The 20,120-nt window shown below is 45.5% G+C and overlaps 4 protein-coding genes across 6 annotated transcripts; 1 reads left to right on the forward strand and 3 right to left on the reverse strand.

The window, feature by feature from the left end:
* The first annotated feature begins 444 nt into the window (after positions 1–444).
* Positions 445–3,657, forward strand: LOC120690711. The gene is made up of 2 exons (XM_039973481.1): positions 445–1,159; positions 3,050–3,657. The coding sequence occupies exons 1-2, from the start codon at positions 607–609 to the stop codon at positions 3,106–3,108; spliced, it is 612 nt and encodes a 203-aa protein (XP_039829415.1). The 5' UTR covers positions 445–606; the 3' UTR covers positions 3,109–3,657.
* Positions 3,658–5,995: 2,338 nt separating this feature from the next.
* On the reverse strand, positions 5,996–10,253 carry LOC120690714 (probable proteasome inhibitor). Its single transcript, XM_039973493.1, has 9 exons — positions 9,939–10,253; positions 8,970–9,156; positions 8,161–8,355; positions 7,880–7,918; positions 7,136–7,213; positions 7,008–7,039; positions 6,853–6,913; positions 6,678–6,752; positions 5,996–6,331 (listed from the first exon to the last, which is right to left on the reverse strand). Exons 1-9 carry the CDS (start codon positions 10,102–10,104, stop codon positions 6,259–6,261), a joined length of 906 nt encoding a protein of 301 aa, XP_039829427.1. The 5' UTR covers positions 10,105–10,253; the 3' UTR covers positions 5,996–6,258.
* A 2,227-nt stretch (positions 10,254–12,480) lies between these two features.
* LOC120690720 lies at positions 12,481–13,740 on the reverse strand. Its single transcript, XM_039973504.1, has one exon. The coding sequence runs from the start codon at positions 13,037–13,039 to the stop codon at positions 12,698–12,700; it is 342 nt and encodes a 113-aa protein (XP_039829438.1). The 5' UTR covers positions 13,040–13,740; the 3' UTR covers positions 12,481–12,697.
* Positions 13,741–16,472: 2,732 nt separating this feature from the next.
* Positions 16,473–18,971, reverse strand: LOC120690730 (protein THYLAKOID ASSEMBLY 8-like, chloroplastic). Of its 3 annotated transcripts, XR_005681905.1 has the most exons (4): positions 18,520–18,970; positions 17,087–17,477; positions 16,797–16,946; positions 16,473–16,726 (listed from the first exon to the last, which is right to left on the reverse strand). XR_005681905.1 is itself a non-coding variant. In XM_039973524.1 (3 exons), exons 1-2 carry the CDS (start codon positions 18,898–18,900, stop codon positions 17,088–17,090), a joined length of 771 nt encoding a protein of 256 aa, XP_039829458.1. In that variant the 5' UTR covers positions 18,901–18,971; the 3' UTR covers positions 16,475–16,962; position 17,087. The 3 variants fall into 3 exon arrangements, 2 of the variants coding, with proteins under 2 accessions (XP_039829458.1, XP_039829451.1); XM_039973524.1 differs by having other exon boundaries at positions 16,475–16,962; positions 18,520–18,971; XM_039973517.1 differs by having other exon boundaries at positions 16,475–16,946.
* Positions 18,972–20,120: the final 1,149 nt, after the last annotated feature.

Genomic DNA, 20,120 nt, shown 5'->3' on the forward strand with positions numbered 1-20,120 from the left:
AACACCTAGAACCTAACTTTGACCAACAATCAATTTGACGACAAACTACTTATTTATCATTACAATCTAGATGATAGCGTGACAAAATCACATGGACAAAAATAGAGCAAACAGCAACCAATCCTAGCACCATGCACGGAAACGGCTAATGGTTCGTTATTGGTCATCCGATCGGAATTCTTGGTTAGATCGGTAGACCAACACGTAATGCTCAAAACCGAAACTTCGATAATAAACTGTTCCAATGTGCAAACTCATTTTCACCCCTAATGCCACAATGAAACCACCCAACCATAACTTCTTTAGGAAATGAAGGGGAAGAAACCTCAAAACCAATTTCCTTCCCCATTTTCTCACCAGATCAGCCAGGGGCAAAGCTGTCATTGCATCCCCAAGTAACAACCCCAACAAAAATCTGGCCAAAAGGAAAACCATTTCCGTCGGCCCTTCACATTTTCCGGCCTGAGTTTGTTTTTCCCTTTTCTTCCACAGTTTCAAATCCCCCATTCTCCTCCCTTAAAACCTCCCCCTCCTCGTTCTCCTCCCCTCCGCCTCCGCCTCCTCCCTCCACCCCCTCCCTCGCCGCCGCCGCGCGGGACCCCTCCCATGGCAAAGCTCCCGCATCTACCCTCGCCGCTCGCCGCGCTCCCGCTCCTGTGCCTCCTCCTGCTTGCCGCGCCGCTGCCCTCGATATCCCGCGACTCGCCCAGGGAAACCGTCTCCGGCGCCGCCCGCGCCGGCAGTACGATACACCAGCTCCTCAAGGATCACGGCCTCCCCGGCGGCCTGCTCCCGCGGGGCGTGCAGTCGTACACCCTGGACGAGTCCACCGGCCTGCTGCAGGCGCGGCTGTCAGCGCCGTGCTACGCCAAGTACGACAACGGCGACCTCGCCTACTTCGACACCATGGTGCGCGGCAACCTCAGCAAGGGCGCGCTCCGCGGCGTGGAGGGCCTCGCGCAGGAGGAGCTCTTCGTGTGGCTCCCCGTCAAGGGCATCCTCGTCGCGGGCGAGCAGCCCGGGGTCATCGTCTTCGACATCGGGTACGCGCACAAGAGCCTCTCGAGGTCGCTCTTCGAGGACCCGCCGGACTGCAAGCCGTCGGCCGCCGCCGGGATGGCCGCCGCCGCCGCCGCCGCCAGGTGGAAGGATAGGCAAGGTGAGATTCTGGCACGCCTCCACTGTTTCAGATTTGTTCGTGGGATGGCTCCCTTCTCGATTGTTAGGAACCTCTTTCTCGCTTGGCCGGTAGGTGGGTGGTTTGTTTCGTCGTTCCCGTTCCGACGTCGACTCGATGGAATTCTATCGCAAGATTCCATCCACTCCCGTGTGAAGGTTTTAGTCGAATTCGTCGAATTTGACCTCTGATTCGATCTCCAGTTCGCCGATTGGATTCCAAATCGGCTATAAATCTTAGCCAACTCGATGAGATACAGCTGAAGGCCTTTGATTCCGCCAGCTGATTAGAGTTTAAAAATGCGATCTCGTGCAAAATTATTTCGCGTTTCTCGGATCAGTGGGCGTCAGTTACAAGTTGGCGAGTGGGCGGTTCGTTTCTTTGGTGGATTCGGTGAGGAAGGGGGAGCTGGAAGGATTGAATTCTGATGGCATCTTGGAGTTGGAAGCTTGTGGAGGAGAAATTCTCGTCGTGGGGGTGGGGGAGATCGATTAATGGCTTCAGTTACATCTGAATTTGAGGCCATTAACTTCGCAGGAAACTCCGTTCATCTGGTGTTTTGCGAAATCAAAGCCATGGCTTCGGCAGTTGGATTTTGAGCCTTTCAGTAGCATTTATTACCATTTTTTAAAAAAATTACCACTTCGAAAAAGATGAAAATTTCTTTATTCTAGGTCACACAAGTCACAAGTGTTCGAATCAACCATGTTTCATACTAGTATGGTGGATTAGAGCTAGGAAATTACATTACCCGATGTTTGTGCGATAGCCCATTGTCATCGGATTCAGTGCAAGGGCCCCTGGCCTTGTTTGGATCGGCAAAAATTGTACCACGCACGTTTCCCGAATAGAGAATATTGTATGCATGGTGTATTAAATGAAGTTTATTTGCAAAATTTTTTTAGGGATGAGTATAACTTTTCGCGACGAATCTAATGGCGGCAAATAATCGATGATTTGCTACAGTAATGCTACAGTAACCATCCTTTAAACACGCGGTCAAAGACCTCATTAGATTCTTCAGGGTCACTAGCGCGGGAGTTCTGTAGTTGGTTTTGTAAACTGGCTTTGTTTGACACCGTAATTAGTGGTCAAAGTGTCACTATTCACTAGCAAAACTAGTGCGAACCAAACAGGGCCCTTGTCTATCCTCTTGGTCAGATCACTTGTCTATCGGATTAGTACCAACTTTGAGTTCGCTGGTGAACTTAAATTTGATAATTGCGATGATGTTTGGGTCAAGTTTCTTGTATGCTCCCACAGTCCCACAGGTGTCAAGAGTAGTGTAGTAAGCATTAGATGCTTGCACTCCTGGCCTTCTCTGCTTTTGAAGCAAAGATTTTTGCCTGATGCAGGCTTTTGTCTATCTAGCAATCTTCATTAGGACTCTAATTTTTCTCTCTCTTTAAACCCTTCTTTTCCGAGTTTGTTACGGCCTTACGGGCAGGTCTGTTGCTTTTGGACGCGCCCCTCCTTTGCAGATTGTTATCTTTCCATGTTAGAATGTGTGTCTCGTCTCGTCACATGTCTCCTTCCATGGCTTCCTTCCCTGCTGCTGCCGCGTTCATTGGGAAATGGAAAGCTGGTGCAGGGAACACGAACGCTGCAAGGACACACATCTCCATTGCTGGGAAAGGGTGGAACAGTGGATGGCGTCATGAGCTTACTTTGTTTACCCTATGGCTAAACTTCACATGATTGATGTGAACTCTAAAGGCCTAAACCGTGCCTAAAACTCCAACAGAAAAAAACAACAACAACAGCTCTTTTGGTTCATTCTGCAGTTTTGTTTTCTCTTTGCAATGTTCTTAGTTCCTTAATCACTTTTCAACTCCCAAGAGTGTAAAAAAAAAAGCTATGCTTGTTTTGCAGGTGTTCCTCACCTGAGGTTGAGGAGAGAAGTAGCAGGAGACCGCCAGGAGCAGAGGTGAGGAGTGAGCGTTTGCTGCCTGAGAGAGACAAGAACACCGAGAGGATGCCGAGCCAGTTTTCCCCTTTGTAAAATCCTGTGGTGAGTGAGAGAGAGTGCTGCTGCTGCAACAAAAACAACAACTGCAACTACCTGCAGAGGTTGGAATGTATGTACTAAGGCAGATGTGGGTACTTTTTGCAGTTCTTTTCTCGTTTCCTTTTTTGCCCTCTCTTCTTGTCCATGCACCTGTGTGATATTAAGTTTGTCAGTCATGTGTTGCAAGCAAGGGAAAAAAAGAACAAGGAAAAAAAAATAGTTGGCTGAGAAGCCAATTGGGGGCTGGTCTTGTGTGGTGTTTGAGATTCCTCTCCTTCCCCAAGGGAGAATGAAATTCTTTGGTGAGTTGGTAGTGTGTGTGCCAGCTCAGCAGGGAGTGAGCTGGGCACAGCCCATCCTCCATGTGAGCTTGTGTTGGCTGGTGGTTGGTTGAGTGCTCCTTGTGCTTCTCCTCCTCCCCTGGATGGATGAGTACATACACAATCATACAATAATATACTCCTATAATTATCCATTCAGCTAGGTTTGGTTTAGGCCGTAGGTACATAACTAATATATATGTGTATATATAAAGCATCATGTATCGTTCCTTCCATGTCTCAGTTATGTGGTGAGCAAGTCTTGATGAAGGTATCTATCTGCCTACCTGTCAATCAAATTCATCAAGTAGCTGTATTCCTTTCAGTCGCGAGAAGGAAATTATGCAGCGTGCTCCCTTGCTCAAGCCTCCATCGGGCCAACGGGGAACCAGCTGCGACGCGTATGGCGTCGACATGATAAGAGGAGAGGGTGGAAAGGGATGTGAATTTTGTTTTGTTTTCCTTGTATATGTCCCCCCCACTCACCCCCATGTTCTTCTCCTCACTTTCAATTAATTGATATATCTGGTCGTTTCATCTATCGTGTCATGGTTCGAGCCTCAGAGGAGAGAAGTATCTCGACCGTGTTCATGTATGGACTGAGGAAATTGAAATTAGTGGAGAGAAAAAAGAAAAGTGTCTCATCTGTGTCCGTTATGGACTCTTAGAAAATTAATCAGAGTTTTTTTTTTAAAAAAAGAAAATTAATCAAGAAAGAAAAGCGGACCGCATCACTTCATTGACAAGGTAACCACTTGGGAGCGCGGGGATTGTGGTGACTTTTCGCTAGATCTCCTCTTTCGGTGGTTTGATTTTCCTGACCGTAGCCACGAAAAGCTGGGTCAGGATCTCTTCAGCAGAACCTTCTGCAGGAACTGCATGTTTCTCTTGGAACACTGGAATTCCAGAGATGATGAGCGTGTGTCTAAATATGGCAGCCTAGCAGAAGCCGCCGCACGCTCATCAAAGCCTGCTGTGGCGCGAACGAGGAGGTCACCGCATTCGCGGCGCGGCGGGGGCACACAGACTTGCGATGGCATGGCGATGGCGTAGCGGAACCCTGGTGGTTTTGCCCTTTCGATCCGGCGCGTAAGGACAAGGCAACTAGCTCCGCCTCCGTCTCCGCCCGCCTAATGGCACGCGCGTAGGCGCACTAAATAATTCTGCCCGCCGCTGCCGGCGGACCGCATCATGGCGGGCGCGGCTACCCGCTAGGGACCCCGGACCGAACCAACCAGGGGGCAGGCTCGCTCGGCCTTTGTGTTAGCCTAGGAATGCCAAAAAGGGCTCGGACGAATGATTCACGGCGCCACCGTGTCCACGGCCACGGGCTCCGTCTCACTCTCACCCTGCCCCCATCTTGCACAATGGTCGTGGTGGCAACAAGCCACCGTGGTGACGTAACGTACGTGCCTCGGACCAAAAAGGGTGGCTCAACGAAGCTAAGAGCATGTACAGCCGTGCCTCAATGATTCTTTTCTAATAACTGGTATTAGTATATGTCTTAAAAGTAGTTTTAGAATTATTGAGAAAATTGCTTTTGTAGTCTCCCAATATAATTTTGTCCCAATAACTCATATTTTTTTATTTGAGGAGAGTTGGGACGAAATATTGGGATAACTCAATAGTTATCAGGAAAAAAATGTATTGGCCCAATAACTAACATATTGGGAGAGCATAAACTCATTCTTTATTTGAGAAGAGTTGGGATAAAATATTAGAATAACACAATAGTTATTGGAGAAAAAAATGTTTTGAGAAACTATTGGAGCACATCGTTTTTCAAATAGTAGAATTTTATTGAGGAACGAGAAACTGTTGGAGATTTGTTTGTTCCAGTTTTGTACTTTGGACTTTGCTTTTCCTTTTTAATACAATAGGCAGCTCTCCTGCCGGCTCCATTTCAGAAAGAAAAAAAAGAAACCTGCTGAAGATGCTCAGAAGCGCGAGAGGAAGACGAAGGCGAGGCGCATGATGTGCCATGGCGCATCCGCACACGGCAACGCGCATGGCGCAGGGACGGTGGAGCCCCCGAGCAGGGAATCTACTCCCAGCCTCGGCGTCGAACCGCAGGGCACCACCGCACCGCACGGCACAGCGACCCAGGGGCGGAGACAGGGGGGCGGGCTGGGGCCTAGCCCCCCATGATCCCTAAATTTACACTACAAATTTAAATTTTGATTAAATTTTTATATAAATTTGTATGGTTGACCCCCTAACAATGAAAAAATCACCATCCTGCCTCCGCCCCCTGCAGCGACCACATCGCAGCCAAAACTGATGCCCGTACACCGGCTGGCCCAGCGCCGGGGCGCTAGCCAACCAACTCCTTCCTTCCCATGCCATGCCATCCCTCTGCTCTGCGAGCGTTGCTTGCTCCGGCACATTTCTTAAACGACCTGGACGGCACCCATCCCCAGCCGGGATATTCCGGCCGCGCCCGGCTCAGAGATGCACCAGCCAGAAGACGACAGTGGATGCTCGTTCGCAGGCCTGACAAATACTTATCGACAAGTTTCTCGCTTTCAGTCGGTACAACGCTGATAGATACATATATACAAGAATGCAATACGCTGCGACAAAAAAGACGGCTCGGAACCAAGGGTAGATACAGAAAGGTTCACATCCATCTTTACAGGCGAAGTCTGGAACACAACTATCTGCCATATAGAACTCGAAGTCACACAAAGCGCTCTCTAGCTTGGGTGGCAAACAGAGCCATGTTATTTCGTGGGAGTAGGGAGGAGGTTGTCTCAGAAGTCTGGGCCTTGCTGGAAGAACTCGAGGTCTGGGTGAGTGCTCCCCCCAGGAGGCCGCCTTGGACGCCTACATCAACAAGCGAAAAGAAAACATTTAGTTAACATCACCCTGTTGATCAGATGTTGATTTCAGATCCTGATTCCGCAATAAAATGGACTGGTGGATAAGCTTGACAGCTTCTGAGGGGATCAAGGAGAATATGTACACATATAAGATGTTATTCATCTAATATACCAAAGGATGGAGGATAGCAACCCGCATTAGGGAAGCATTAGGCCTAGAAAGCATATTTCGAGAGCCGTTCAGTTAATCATCAACGGGTTTTAAAGCAGCACCGAGTTAAACAATATACGGCATTGGAACTTATAAATAGGAAAGAATCTGAATAAAATGCTAACAATGATTAGCTTACCTAACGTTTGATGGTTCAAACCCTGGTACACCAGGCGGGCCAATTGGATCATAGCGACCACCCGGTGGAACACTCCTGTTTTCAAACATTAATTTTCATTCAAAACTAAACAAAAAAAAGTACCACTGAATGATTTCTGAAATGCAAAATTTAGTGAAACAAAAACAAAACATACCCAGGGCCACCAAATGGGGAAGGGAAGGGATTTGAAGGGAAGAAACGTGGATCATTTGGACCTGTTGTGTCAAAAATATGGAGTAAGATGAATGTCGAGACATGCACAGGCATAAAGTAAACAAACTGGAAAGTGTTCAGTGGACGTAATATTACCAACATGCATGCCACCACCACCACCAATACCACTGCAAACAAACAAAAACAAAACAGGCACATTTAGAATATGAAGACAATTGATGTCTACATGTGTTCTACATGAAGTTTCATGGTTCAAGACATACCTGTGAGGGTAGAAGCCTGCACCAGGCCCTGGGAACAGGTCATCAATACCAAGCGGAGCTATTGGAGGATATATTAGGCTGCGCATGTACAAAATAAAAACAGATTAGCCATGACCCATAAGAAAGGACATCACTGCAAACCACAAATATGATAACTGCCATAACATCAAATAAATAGTATTTACTAACACAGTTCATGAGTTTATTATGTGATTGTGTTCAAGTGCACTGAAAAAATTACTTTATGGTACGTACCAAGAACCAGTAACTAAATAATAACTCTAAAAAAATCAAGTAACTAAAATTATATTCAGAAGTTTCGTTATTAGTCACTCCACTCTTTTGGCCTCTGTGAGCTGGATAGAGCAGAAACACAAAAACACACATGCTTTTCTCTGCATACAGTTAGTGTGTCTGGGTAAATAATGTACTTTACAAGTCTTATATTATATCAAAGAACAACAAGAGCAAAAAATAGGGCCAAATTTTGATAATAGACTGGAAAAGGGTACACAGAGGATCAATCAACCAAGTCACCGTAGGAGCTGGAAGAGAAGTAATAAGAAATGCAACTATGCACATATGCAAATAAAAAGAGACAAAAAAAAGGTATAGGAGACTGGAAAAGGGTACACAGAGGATCAATCAACCAAGTCACCGTAGGAGCTGGAAGAGAAGTAATAAGAAATGCAACTATGCACATATGCAAATAAAAAGAGACAAAAAAAAGGTATAGGATCATACCTGGAAGGGTCAGCGGTTCTAGGACCTGGATTCTCGGAGCTGGAGAAACAAGCGTCTCATGTTAGGAAAATACAAGAGAACGGGAACAATTATGACACATTAAAAAGTTGTAAACTACAAGAGTGAAAAAATTATGAGAATCTACAGATTAGACCAACTACTAGCTAACCTTCATTTCCAACAGTTATAGGATATCAATCCCAGAAGACAAAAGAACAGGAAGGTAAAATTTGCTCTGATTGCAAGAGTGCTGCCATAGCATAAAAGCAACATAAAAATACCTGTGTATTGATGAACTGCTTTCAGCATTAGGATTCTTGGCAGTAGCATCAGAGTTCTTATCAGCTACTGCACGATCATCCTCCCCATCCAATTTGCCCAACACATTTGAATTCACATTCTCAATGAGGCCTGCAAAGTTCTTGTACATATCCCCATAATTCTTGGGCTGCTCTTCGGAGAAGAAATCTTTCACGCTACATATAAGGAATCACCGTCAAAACTTGAGACAATAAACTGGAAAACACATGATTAAGGAATAGTTCGGCAAAATAGGGTTCAGGAATGCCAATGCATTTCTGCTAATTTCGGGGGTAAGTTCATCACTTCATATTAGAGAGTAAGTCACAATTACTATCGCATCATATTCATAGCCCTTCAAAAGTAACTTGGGATCCTAGGTTGTACCATCTGTTACAAGAGTAGGCATGCATAGTGAATGTTCAGAATAGCTGATCTGTTTGTAGCAAATTAATACACTAAATAAAAAATCAAAGTTGCTGAAATAATGTTTTCCAAGCAGAGACGTATGAAACAAGAACATATGCCCAAGTAGAAAATTGTATCAGTTACTACAAGATGCCTGTCTTCATAAGCAGCACAAACCATGCTTCTGATAGGTATATCAGCATATTTACCAGAACATTACATGACTACCCATAATTATTTGTAGATGGGTGCTGCTATTTTTCATTATTTAATATTCTATGCTAATAAATCAATATCCCCTGAAACAGTGAAACTAAATAAGTTGCAAACTAAATGTAATTGCAGGACATCTAAAAAAGGTAGTTGCAGGATCGTAACATACTTGATCTGGATATTATATGGGCCCTTATCTTGTGCCTCAAGATCGAGGACATCGATGGCAAGTAATTCACCGATCACCAGACATTTCATTAGCACCCATTTCTTCTTGCCCTTCTCCTCCTTGCTATACAAAAAGGCGTAGCAGTTTTCCATACTGTTCCAACCATCCATCCCCACCTCCTCTTCGCCTGAAATTAAGTGAATTGTACAATATAGATATAAAACTTCATACTGTTGGCCAAATGGCAATCATAATCAGAGAAATTTAAGAAGGGAGCAATAAATCCTCAAGAGAAATCCGCCGTGCCTACAGTGATTTTAAAACAGTGATTATTGTTCATACATTATTGTATACTTCTCTAAAGACTAAAACCATCATCTCTTCCATTGCCAAATGGCTACCACGACACCCGATTGCTTTCCAAGACTGTTGGGAGAGGCGAATCATCCTCAGTACCAAGGATACCAAAATCGGACTACTAAAATTACGTCCGTGCAGTATGGTTGGTAATTGGCAGTAACTGGCCACCTAAATGTAGATTCAGGACTAGTAATTCGTTTTCTTCTTAGAACTAGGTGCGACCCCAGGTACCCGGCTAGCATTTACAGCAGCTTTGCCTGACCACCAGACAGGACTACAGTGATCTCTTTGAAAGGAACTGGAGCAATAGGCAATCACCTGCAATCGCTAGAGATTCAGTACAAGTGAAATAAAAAAATGGGAAGTGAATCCGGGATCAATCAGTTATCAGTATTTGGTAAAGTTCCGTGCGTTGCCCCATAAATACGAGACCCTAAACATCAAAGGCGACCAACCGACCAACTGAAATACGAACCCTAAATCTGGTGTTTCGCAAAACCTAACCGACCGACCACGGTAGGCCGGTGCCCGAGACCAGACTGCACAAACAAGAGCCCTAGGGAAGTGGCAGGGAGCTAGGGCGGGTGCGGTGGGGGAGAGCGCACGGACCTGAGGGCGGGGGGTCGGCGAGCGCGGCGGGGCCGACGGCGCAGAGCGAGTAGCCGGCGGCGAGGAAGGCGGCGTGGGCGGCGAAGGCGACGCCGTCGTGGGCGCCGCGGAGGGCCGGGCGCGCCGCCCTCACGACGGCCATCGCCGCCGCGTCGGTCACCACCATCGTGTCTCCGCGGGCGCGGGGAAGGGGAGGGGAAGGCCAGACGCCGGCGGTCGGTGGGAGACTCGGTGGGGTTTGGGGGTTTCCGGAGAAGTCAAGCGCGCGGCCGCTCCTCTTGCGCTACTGACGATGGGCCTCGTTGCTTCTACTAGTAACTGCGCCGCTGATGCGCGTCACCGCCTTCTTGAGGCGCAAGAAGGAGCGCGATTATTTTTTTGGAATTTAGGGTTTGATGGTTGGCTACCAAAATTTGTCCTGATAAATTAAGGATATACTAAAAAATTTAAAAGTTTTTGGTTGGAATGTAATACAAAAGTAGCTTTGCTTTCTAAATTTGCAAAAGTTTTGATAAAAAAGGTTGGCATATCTATATTTTAGCATGCATATATTTTGATATATCCATATTTTGGTAGCCAACTAAGCTCTATATTGTGCGTTGTAATTAAGGGCTGTTTGGTCTCCAACTCCCTAGAAAAATGGAAAGCTGGTTAGCTGATTTTTATAGCTCCGTCTACTCCACCTTCTCGTAGGTAAAATTGATTTCGCAGATCTCAGCCTCTCACAATCTACAAGATGAAACCGTTCTATTTTCAAAGCATTTGGTAGAGCACAGTAGAAGCCGCCGAGAGCGCCGACATTTCCGAGTCAGGATTGCGAGTTGCGACGACTAGTGCTGTGCCGTGTAGGTTTTTTTTTTTTTGAGAAAACCGGGTTTGAAATTTATTGATATAAGAGTTTACAGCACTTGCTTACAAGATGTGCTGTGCCGTGTAGGTGTGAACGGTCGTCGATCTATTGGCCGGCCCATGAATCGAGATCAGGCCATGCTTGGGCTCATTTGATGAGGCGCTTGCACCTTCTTCTCCTTACTGGCCTGGCTCTTATTAGGCCCAAGCCTGAGTCCTGAATCTCTGCAAACACTGAATAATAACTTAGGCCCTGTTTAATTGGTGAAAAATTGTTGGTTTTGGTACTGTAGTATATTTCGTTGTTACTTAATAAATAATATCTAATCATGGACTAATTAGGCTTAAAAGATTCATCTCGTGCTAATTAGTTAGACTATGTAATTAGTTATTTTTTCAACTACATTTAATGCTCTATGAATGTGTCCGAACATTCGATGTGACGGGTACTGTAGAAATTTTTTTGGGAACTAAATAGGGCCTTAAGAGCCATGGCAGCAAGAAGGTTCATCTGAAGATACACCACCTGAGTTCTGATCTCCTAACCCACAATCTGATGAACCCTCAAGGTTCATATTGTAATATCACGTCGCCAACGGAAGGCCGGCTCGTAATCTACATCTAAATATCTTCATGGCTGCACTCTGGTATTTCCGTTTCTGTGGAATGGAAATGCGGTCGAGCCTAGTATCGAAAAAAAAAAGATATTCATTGCAGCGGTGATAATGTTTTTATGAACCGATTCTACATCTTCGGAAAAGAAAAAGAAACAAAAAAAAAGAGAGGAACTTTCAGGTCCCATTTCATCGAAGAACAGCGTCAGGCAAGGGCCTAAAAGGTCCCTCCTAGCGATTTGCTTCACTCTGTAGCCAACAAAACCCTGTAGCACAGTCTCCAGTACTCAGTACAGATCCATCAGTTACACCAACTGAAGTGGAAAAAGTGTCCCGACTCTAACAATCCAACTGAACCAAGATCGATCAGCTCGCTACGCTATCTGATACGATTCGTCCTCGCCGCTGGTGACCAATCAGCTCAAGGCAGGTGCGTGGACGGCCGAGTTAGTTAAAGCCGGCTGATCACTGCATGGGACATCGCAAAAGAACGATGATAACAATCATTGCACATGCTGAAGCTCAACTGCTCAAGGAGATGCTGGGTACGTGTTCGTCCTACAGAAACTGCAACATTTCTTCGACTGATCTTTGTGTGTCTCTGTTGCAATCATCAATGGGGAAAATTCAGATAATCACTGGCAAATCCAACTTGGCCAAATCCTGAAGATGCTGTGGCTGTTCACCATGCATATAATGCAACATTGCTGCCGCTTTTGTCCTGCTGATCTTTAGGTGTTGTGTCAGCAGCATCAGTGGGGAAAGTTTAGACAACCACGGACAAATATGATTGCCTCGAACTGTTTTTTTTTTTTAAAAAAAGTCAGAACACTTGGCCTTCTAGTAGTAGTACCATTTTCTCTTGGCAGAGAGCAGATCGCTTGCTTGCATTTACTCCCAGACCGGGAATATTTTTTTTTGGCTTGGATAGTAGCTCTCTCATCGCCGTCCAGCTCGGAAACCAATGCCTTGGGATCGCAACTCAGCCGTCCAAACTACAAGCAGCTAATCTCTTGATACACTGCCTAAACTCGGTTAGTAAGCTCTGAGCTCATGCAATTGCTCCCATGGACAACGAATCAACGATTCCAAGCAGAAACACCTGCAAATCGAAGGATTATGTCACAGAAACCATCTATATTCGTCACGAATACTTGTTTACATGTTACAACGAATCTAACGGGGTCACACTTGGAACCCATATATATCCATCCTCACTCTGTGTATGTGGAACTCAAACGATTATTTTTTTTTCTTTTCTCCGAAGTCGAAGGAGTATTGATCAGGCCCCAGTACTCAAACTTTTGGCCCCACCTCCACCTCCACCTTCTTCTTCCTCGTGATCCGGATGTAGCAGAAGATGGCGACGATGATGGCCGCGGCGAGGCCCGCAACGATGATCTTGCCGCCGGCGAACTTCCGGTCGAAGGGGCCATGCCGGTGGTGGTGCGAGCTCAGAGGCGACCCGACGAACCTGGACTCCAGCAGGGAGTGCACGTGTAGCACATCAGGAGCCGAAGGAGCGTCTGCTACGATGCTCATCGCGCCGCCGTCCAAGAAGACGGCGAACGGCCGCGCCATGACGGCCGTCATGGCCAGTTGGCTGGACACCAAGCAGAAGAGGAAGAACCGAGGCATCTCTTCAGACTACGAGCTGAGAGAAAGAACCCAGAAGCGAAGATGATGAATGTGTTGAATGCAGAGTAGGAGAGCAAATTGTGATGCAGAAGCTCTTGTTCTCACAAGTGAGCTTGTCGAGATGTGCCTGGGGATGCCATGTCTAGGAGGGCTGTTATATAGGAGATGGCGCCCGTGGCTTCGATCCCGGCCAGTTGAGCTTGCTCACTGCCCAATGATCGGTTGGTTAAACAATGTTGGGTGTGTTGGGTTGGACGGAAGCCGCATGGCCATGCGCGCACCCACCCTTTATGGATCTTGATTTCTCAGTCTCTCTCATGGCTTGGCTGGTGGCTCTAAAAAATGATGGGGAGGGAGGTGGCTTCTAGGAATTCATATGGGGGCATGGGGCCAGCACCCAGAACTGAGGTAGAGCATGGAGCTCTGACTTCTGACTTCTGGGTGAATCAGCATTCAGCAACTGACATCTGGCTGGATGCACGCCTCTGACTGAATGTTACAGAGGAAGAAGGATCGGAGCAGCGCTGCATCTGCAGCTCAGGCGCTCAGCAGCATCCAGATTCCAGAGCCAGAAGTCAGCTTTGAGGCTACAACTGTGTCCAGGTGGGGAGCTTCGGAAGCTGTAGCTGCTATCTAGCTTGCAGGACCTTGTGTTCTGCCCAACAGTTGACAATGAGCTTTGGGCGGGTTCTTGGAAGGTGAAACTCGGCATGCGCCAGGCCTGCAAATCAGGAGCTGTTGTAGCATCAGAAAGGAGGAAATTTTCTCGGTATCTGTGGGATGATGCATTTCTTGGTTGCATTGGAAAGTAAAGTGAACTCAAAGAAGCAAAATGTTGTTACCTTTTTCGATTGGGTTCTCCTCGGCCCTCGCCCTAGTCCACGCCGGGGATCAAACCCAGGTCGTCGCCTTTCTTGGTTAAATGAGGGATAATACTTTGCGCACAATTTATCTGTGACAGAAGTTAATAGGAATGAAAAAAATGCAGTAGTATCTTTTTTCTTCACACCAAATTCAAAAGTGGACTTTCGTGTATCAATCAGGATGTGCCGTTAACCTATGACCATGTGATCCGCGAAGATGCTCCGTTGTTTATCGCACATCGATGCCACCGCATGTGTGGAGGAATCACCAGACAGGATTTAAACAGCAGCTCACTTTTATACGAACTTGTTCAGAATATAAATTGTTTGTGTCTTGCAGGGAGCAAACAGCACAGGTCTGCAGATGACAGGTGCTGTGCTCCAGGAGAGACACCATTGTTGAATTCGTTGCCTCCTGAACTGAAGATGCCATTTTACCTCTTCTGGATGCACAGGACAGGAGGTAAGAACTAAGAAGCTTCTGGCTGCTTGCTGTGTCTGGAGAATGCATGTCAAAACAAACGTAAATCACTCCATTCCCATTCTCCAATGTTTTGCTGCTGTCTACTAGTTGTTTGTTTGACAGAATTCGTCTCTATATAATATTCATTGTCTCAGTCTCCACCTTTTCATTCAGACTGATTCTTACCGTCAGCTGTTAAACTTGACTGACATATTTGCCTAGAAGTTTTTCAGCAGTAGTCAGGTCAGATAACTCATTTATCCTGGTACTTCCAAAGGAGCAATTGGAAAAATGAACAGAAAAAACAACATAACACTGCTGGAATTGGAACATGATGGGTAACATCTAAAACAATTGTCACATAAAGAAACATCAAGGAAGAAGACAATCTGAGTCTTAATTCCCATGAATGTTCTTCATCTTTTTTTTTTTGAAAGACCCTTCATGTTCCTCCAGCTGTTCTCTTTCGTAGATTCAATCTCACAAATCTAAGAAGCGTCCCTTTCTGCGCACGCTTGAGAGTTGAGATATATACTAGCTGTCAACAGCAGGCCAACACGCATGCGCGCATGGTGCCATAATGTCAAATTGTCAACTGCTCTTGCTCTTGTAGGGATGATCGACAGAATCAACCCAGCACACGGATGAGGAAGAAGCTTCTTCTACCCCGCCGACGAGCGCTGCCGGGGCCGACCAGTCCATGACAACCAGCCCCCTCGTGCAACCAAAACTGCGCAGATCTTCAGAGGCATCGATTAAATATTCAGAGTGCTTTTCTCTGAACCGCTGGACGGCAGAGAAGGCTCACACATGAGCTGTCCGAGTCCATCCTTTCAGGACCAATGATTCTGGCATTATTAACCTGCCGATCAATGATCCGGACATAATTAACCTGCCCCATCATATGATTATGTCATTATTAACATTTTCGCCATTGACAGAAATTGGCTGTGCCGAAGTGATTGCTCTTGTTAAGATCTCCATTTGGGAGCAGATGTTGTGCCCTTGTTAAGATCTCCATCTGGGAGCAGACTTATCTACCAGAGCAAAGCATCCTGTGACGTTGTTCCAGTGTTCTGAATCTTGGTCATCATCTGAGATTCCTTGATGCTGCTGGCTCAGGCATATTTTTGCCGTAGCTTATTGCAAGAGGGCTTCGTTGACAATGGCAGCATGAGCTACACTGCACTGTGCTCATCAGATGCAAAGTACATTTAGCACGGCTTGATGTACTTTTGCTGTACTTCTAATGCACTGCTGCTCTGAATCATGCGATCAACTTGTCCTTGTCTCTGATTGTTACTTGGGTGAATCAGAGTGTCAACAGTAGGAACCTTGACAGATCTGTGATAGCCGCTTCGGTATAAGATGAAAGTGCGTATCTAACTTCCGTGTAGCCAACTTGTCGGCATGGTTGTAAGGTCACACACCTTTTCCACGTTATGAAACGTGCAATGCATGTTCTAGGAAAAAGTCAGATGAATGTTAAAAGAAACTAACTGATTCTTAATAATTTGGCAGGAAAGTTCCTTGGCCTTAGTTGATGCTTCCTTTTTTTCTTTATAAAGGAAAAACAAGATATTTAACTATCCTTTAGCTTATAAGAATCAAGTGAGATACGTGAAGAGCAGTTAAAATATGTTCATTGATTGGAGAAAGTGTAACAAAAACTGTAATAAAGCACCACCGACCCCCAGACTGGCAAAAGCAGTCATTGGTAGTGACTGCGAGTACAGCTAGAATGAGAGCTCAGATCATTCAGGTCATCGTGGAGTATAAAAACTATCAGGATTCATAACTGAGCACACTTAATCAGCAAGTGCAAAAGGCTGGAAGAAGGAAGATATACCCATATTTGTTTGATTGTGAGCTTAAGCTCTAGTTTTGGAATTTTGGTAGGTTCAAGTTTGACATGTTTCTGATACAACAATTTAGCCTGTATTGTGGTAGTATGGAGGCCTATATAAAGTGTATAACATTACTAAATTTACTTCTACAAATCATATCCATAAGAATTTACCATATCTTGTTTTTTCAGATGCCAATCTTAATCATAGTTTCATCAGAAGCTGTTTACAATCACAATGCGAGCACTTTTTTGGGGTACTGTTGTGCATTATCCATCTGCTCACTTCCTCTTATTAATATCAGTTCATCACAGCCCATGTGACCATAGTAAATAATCAAAATGTTCATGACACAGTAATGAGATACCTTCATGTTCATCAAAATCAGGCGTCTCAACTCTCAAGTGGTTAGGGAATGAACAACATTAATGTGAGCAGTACAATGTTCTAACAACCTAATCATACAAATGGACCCAAAGAAGACCAAATCTTTTCTGTTACTACTCGGAATATCCTGCATTGCACAATGATACTTATGAGGTTGGCTGACTAAAATAATTTGCACAATGATACGGACAACTAACCCAGTGATTGCATGGATAGTTGAACATCTGTAACTGCATGTGTAATCTGGCCATCAGAAATCAGAATGATCCTTCTGTGTCCACCCTACCAGTTTATTGCTGCTTTGTAACATGACCATCCAATCAACACAAAAATCATATGTATATGACCTGAAAAAAAAATTCACTGCAAAAATCAAATTTTGTGCAATTTTTTTTCAGATACCGGCAATAAAACATCAGTGGAGCAACTGAATGATCTCATTAAACTTAAACGCCCAACAGGTTCATGTGGCTATGACAACTATTACCTTAGCGCATGCCGAAAATTTCTTCTGGAGGATCATAGATATGCCGCTCTGGGAACAACTCTTCAAAATCTTGCTTCACTCTGTTTCTTAGCAATGGGTGAGGTAAAAGGCCCTTCAACAATACCCTGAAAGGCAACTCTTCTGGTGGATCAGGTGACTTTTTCATGTCCTCATAAATATTCATCGCATCTGATGGGGAACCATATCTCAAGAATCCTCTTATGACCTCAGCATAAGTCTGTGAGTCAGGAAACAGGTTCTCATCTCTCATGTTCCCCCAGATTACCATCGCTTCCTCCATCTTCTTGCACTTGGCTAGAGCAATAATCAAGTCTTTGTACATGTAAACATCTGGCTTATACCAATCCTCCTTTTGTATTATCCTAAACATCTATAGAGCAAAGGTTCAGAGACTAGTAAGTCCAACAACAGCAAAGATTAGAAGATGTCATTTCAAAATTTGAATAAAGTGAAGTTGAGTTGAATACCCCACTATAACCTGAATGAATTTAGTATTATGTATAAAACTATTTTATGTTAGCAACATTTATTTTCTGGATCAATCAAATGACTTGCCCCCATGATATCTTTTGAGATTCAAAGAACTACATCTCTCTTGAAATGATGCACTTTGTTAACCCCCCATGAATATTTCCAGTATAAGAGCACAATAACCACACAACCCATAAAGATCTGAATTCATTTCATCAAAATTCATCACTTGAAAGCCAACTGAAAGGGAAAAAACACTATGGTGGAAGCAAACATTCACAATCATAAAGAGTATTACTATGATAATTTAACACGTTTAAAAGGCACCTTGCATGCTAAACATTACAAAAAGGAAAATGAATGCAAAGGACAGTAACAAAAACAACTTTGGACATAGCACAAATTTAGAAAAATACCAAATCAACTATTCTTGATTTATGAATCATAAGAGCCACTGTTTCATTTCTGTGGTAATCAGAACAACCTTTAACCATAACCAGAAGCTATTTTCTACCTTTTTAGAGTAAAGCAACCGCACCAATCTTGCCTGACAAATTCACCACCTATTCAAGGTGTGGAGTCCTACATGAAACTACTACTTCTCATGATCATTCCTTAACGCACAAATAAGACCCTTTCAAACAATCACAGACATTGCAATAAATGAAATCCCCGTGGTTCCACGCGTCCAGAAAGTAAATCCATGCTGACAAACTGAGGGGGTTCAAATTTAACCCCTAGTGCCTCTCTAATACATCTCCTGCAACCCCATGTCTATCAGTATTACAAACAATTCAGCGAAGCTGCGAAGGCACCACCAGAATTTCATTTTACGACTGTACCCTCTCTAACTCGCTCAAAGGCACAAATTTCAACCTTGAAATGAATGTATGAAAACAGCCGTTTCGCCCAAATGAGCGAGAAAAAGGGGAAGGCCTCACCTTCACGGCCAGATCGACCTCTTCTTGGCGCTCCAGCTCGCCGAGCACGGCGAGCTTGTCGGCCTTAAGCAGCCGGGCCCCGTGCCGCCGCACGAAGTCCGCCAGCTTCTCCTCGTCCCCCTTGAACCGCTTTAGGCCCTGGATGGCGAACAGGGCCTCCTTCCCTATCAGCTTCTTGCTCCGCCACAGCGGCCCGCGCGGTCGTCCGTCGTGGAACGCGCGCCCCCACGCGCCGGCCGGCGGCGCGGGCGGCGGCCACAGGGAGGGTCCCGGAAGGGGGCCGTGGGTGGAGGAGGAGGGGGAGAAGGGTAGTGATAGGGCCCTGGGACGGCGGCGGAGGTGGAGAAGGAGGCGGGCGAGGTGAGCTCGAGGGGTCGCCATGGCGGCGGCAAAACCCTCGCCGTCTCCCCGTTGTCCGTTCGGTTGGTTCGGTTGACTGGTTGAGTCCGACTCCGGTTGGGGGTTCCGTTTTTTTTTTTTTTTGAAGAAAATGTGTTCCGATTTAGGCCCCGTTTGGCAGGACTCCGGCTCTTCCAAAAACAGCTCCGGCTCTGGCTTCTCAGATGGAGCGGCTTCTCTGGTGGAGTTGGAGCCGTTTTAGAAAATGTTTGGCAAAACAGCTTCACTTGTTAGATTGATGTGTAAGCCGCGTGAAGCCACGATTTCATGGCTTCACCTTGCCTGTGTAAGCCGCCGCTGGCTTCAGAACCGGCTTCACACGTGAAGCCGGTTACAAAACAAACGTTTGGGAGGGCTTCACCTGGAGCCGCTCGTGAAGCCGCTCCAGAAGCCCTCCCAAACTTGCCCACCTGTATCATATACCCTTGGTTTCCAAAACTTCCCATTTGACTGCCACGTAAAGAATTCAGGAAAATCACGATACAATTTATCACGACCAATCTCGTGGATTCTATTTGCTGCGAAGTATGCAGTAAGCATTGACTCATCAGCACCCGGTTGATTAACAACTTGTTCAATCTTTTGCTGCTGATTAAATGTTACCATGTGCATGTCTAGAAGATGTAGCTGCAACTGCTGTACAGATGGATAGTTCTTGCTAAGCTCAAAACCATATATCCTCCAAAGGGCTTCGGGGGGAGTAACCCACCGGGCGTCTCTATACTGCTTGATCTCATCAACATTCCCTTTTTCGTCCGCCTTTCCAGTCTCTCTCATGGCCACAGATGCACGGTCATGTCCCTTGTATATGTACTTGAAAAGGTACTTAACAGATTTGATGCTGCCACAAGCCTCAACATTTATGTGACAATTGAACGTGCGTAGCAGATAAGGGTTGTAAGGAACGACCCATTGATTATCCAGCATGTGGCCACATATCTTTTCTTTGCGTCCATCATCACGTCGCCTGTAGATAGGGTAAGAATCCTTGCCCTGTGAAGAAGCATTGCAGAATGAGCATGGATATCTATTTTTGCAAGAGGAACGCCCCTTTGTGCATGGGCAATTAGGATTTAATGACCCACAAGGTCCATGCATCATGTGTTTGGTGACCATTTTGTATAGTTCTGGGTACTTCTTCTTGTTAGGAAGCTCAGCACATATCAAACGGTCATACTGTTCAGGACATGTAAGCTTGTATT

This window comes from Panicum virgatum, chromosome 2K (assembly GCF_016808335.1).
Source record: "Panicum virgatum strain AP13 chromosome 2K, P.virgatum_v5, whole genome shotgun sequence".
Lineage (NCBI taxonomy): Eukaryota > Viridiplantae > Streptophyta > Magnoliopsida > Poales > Poaceae > Panicum > Panicum virgatum.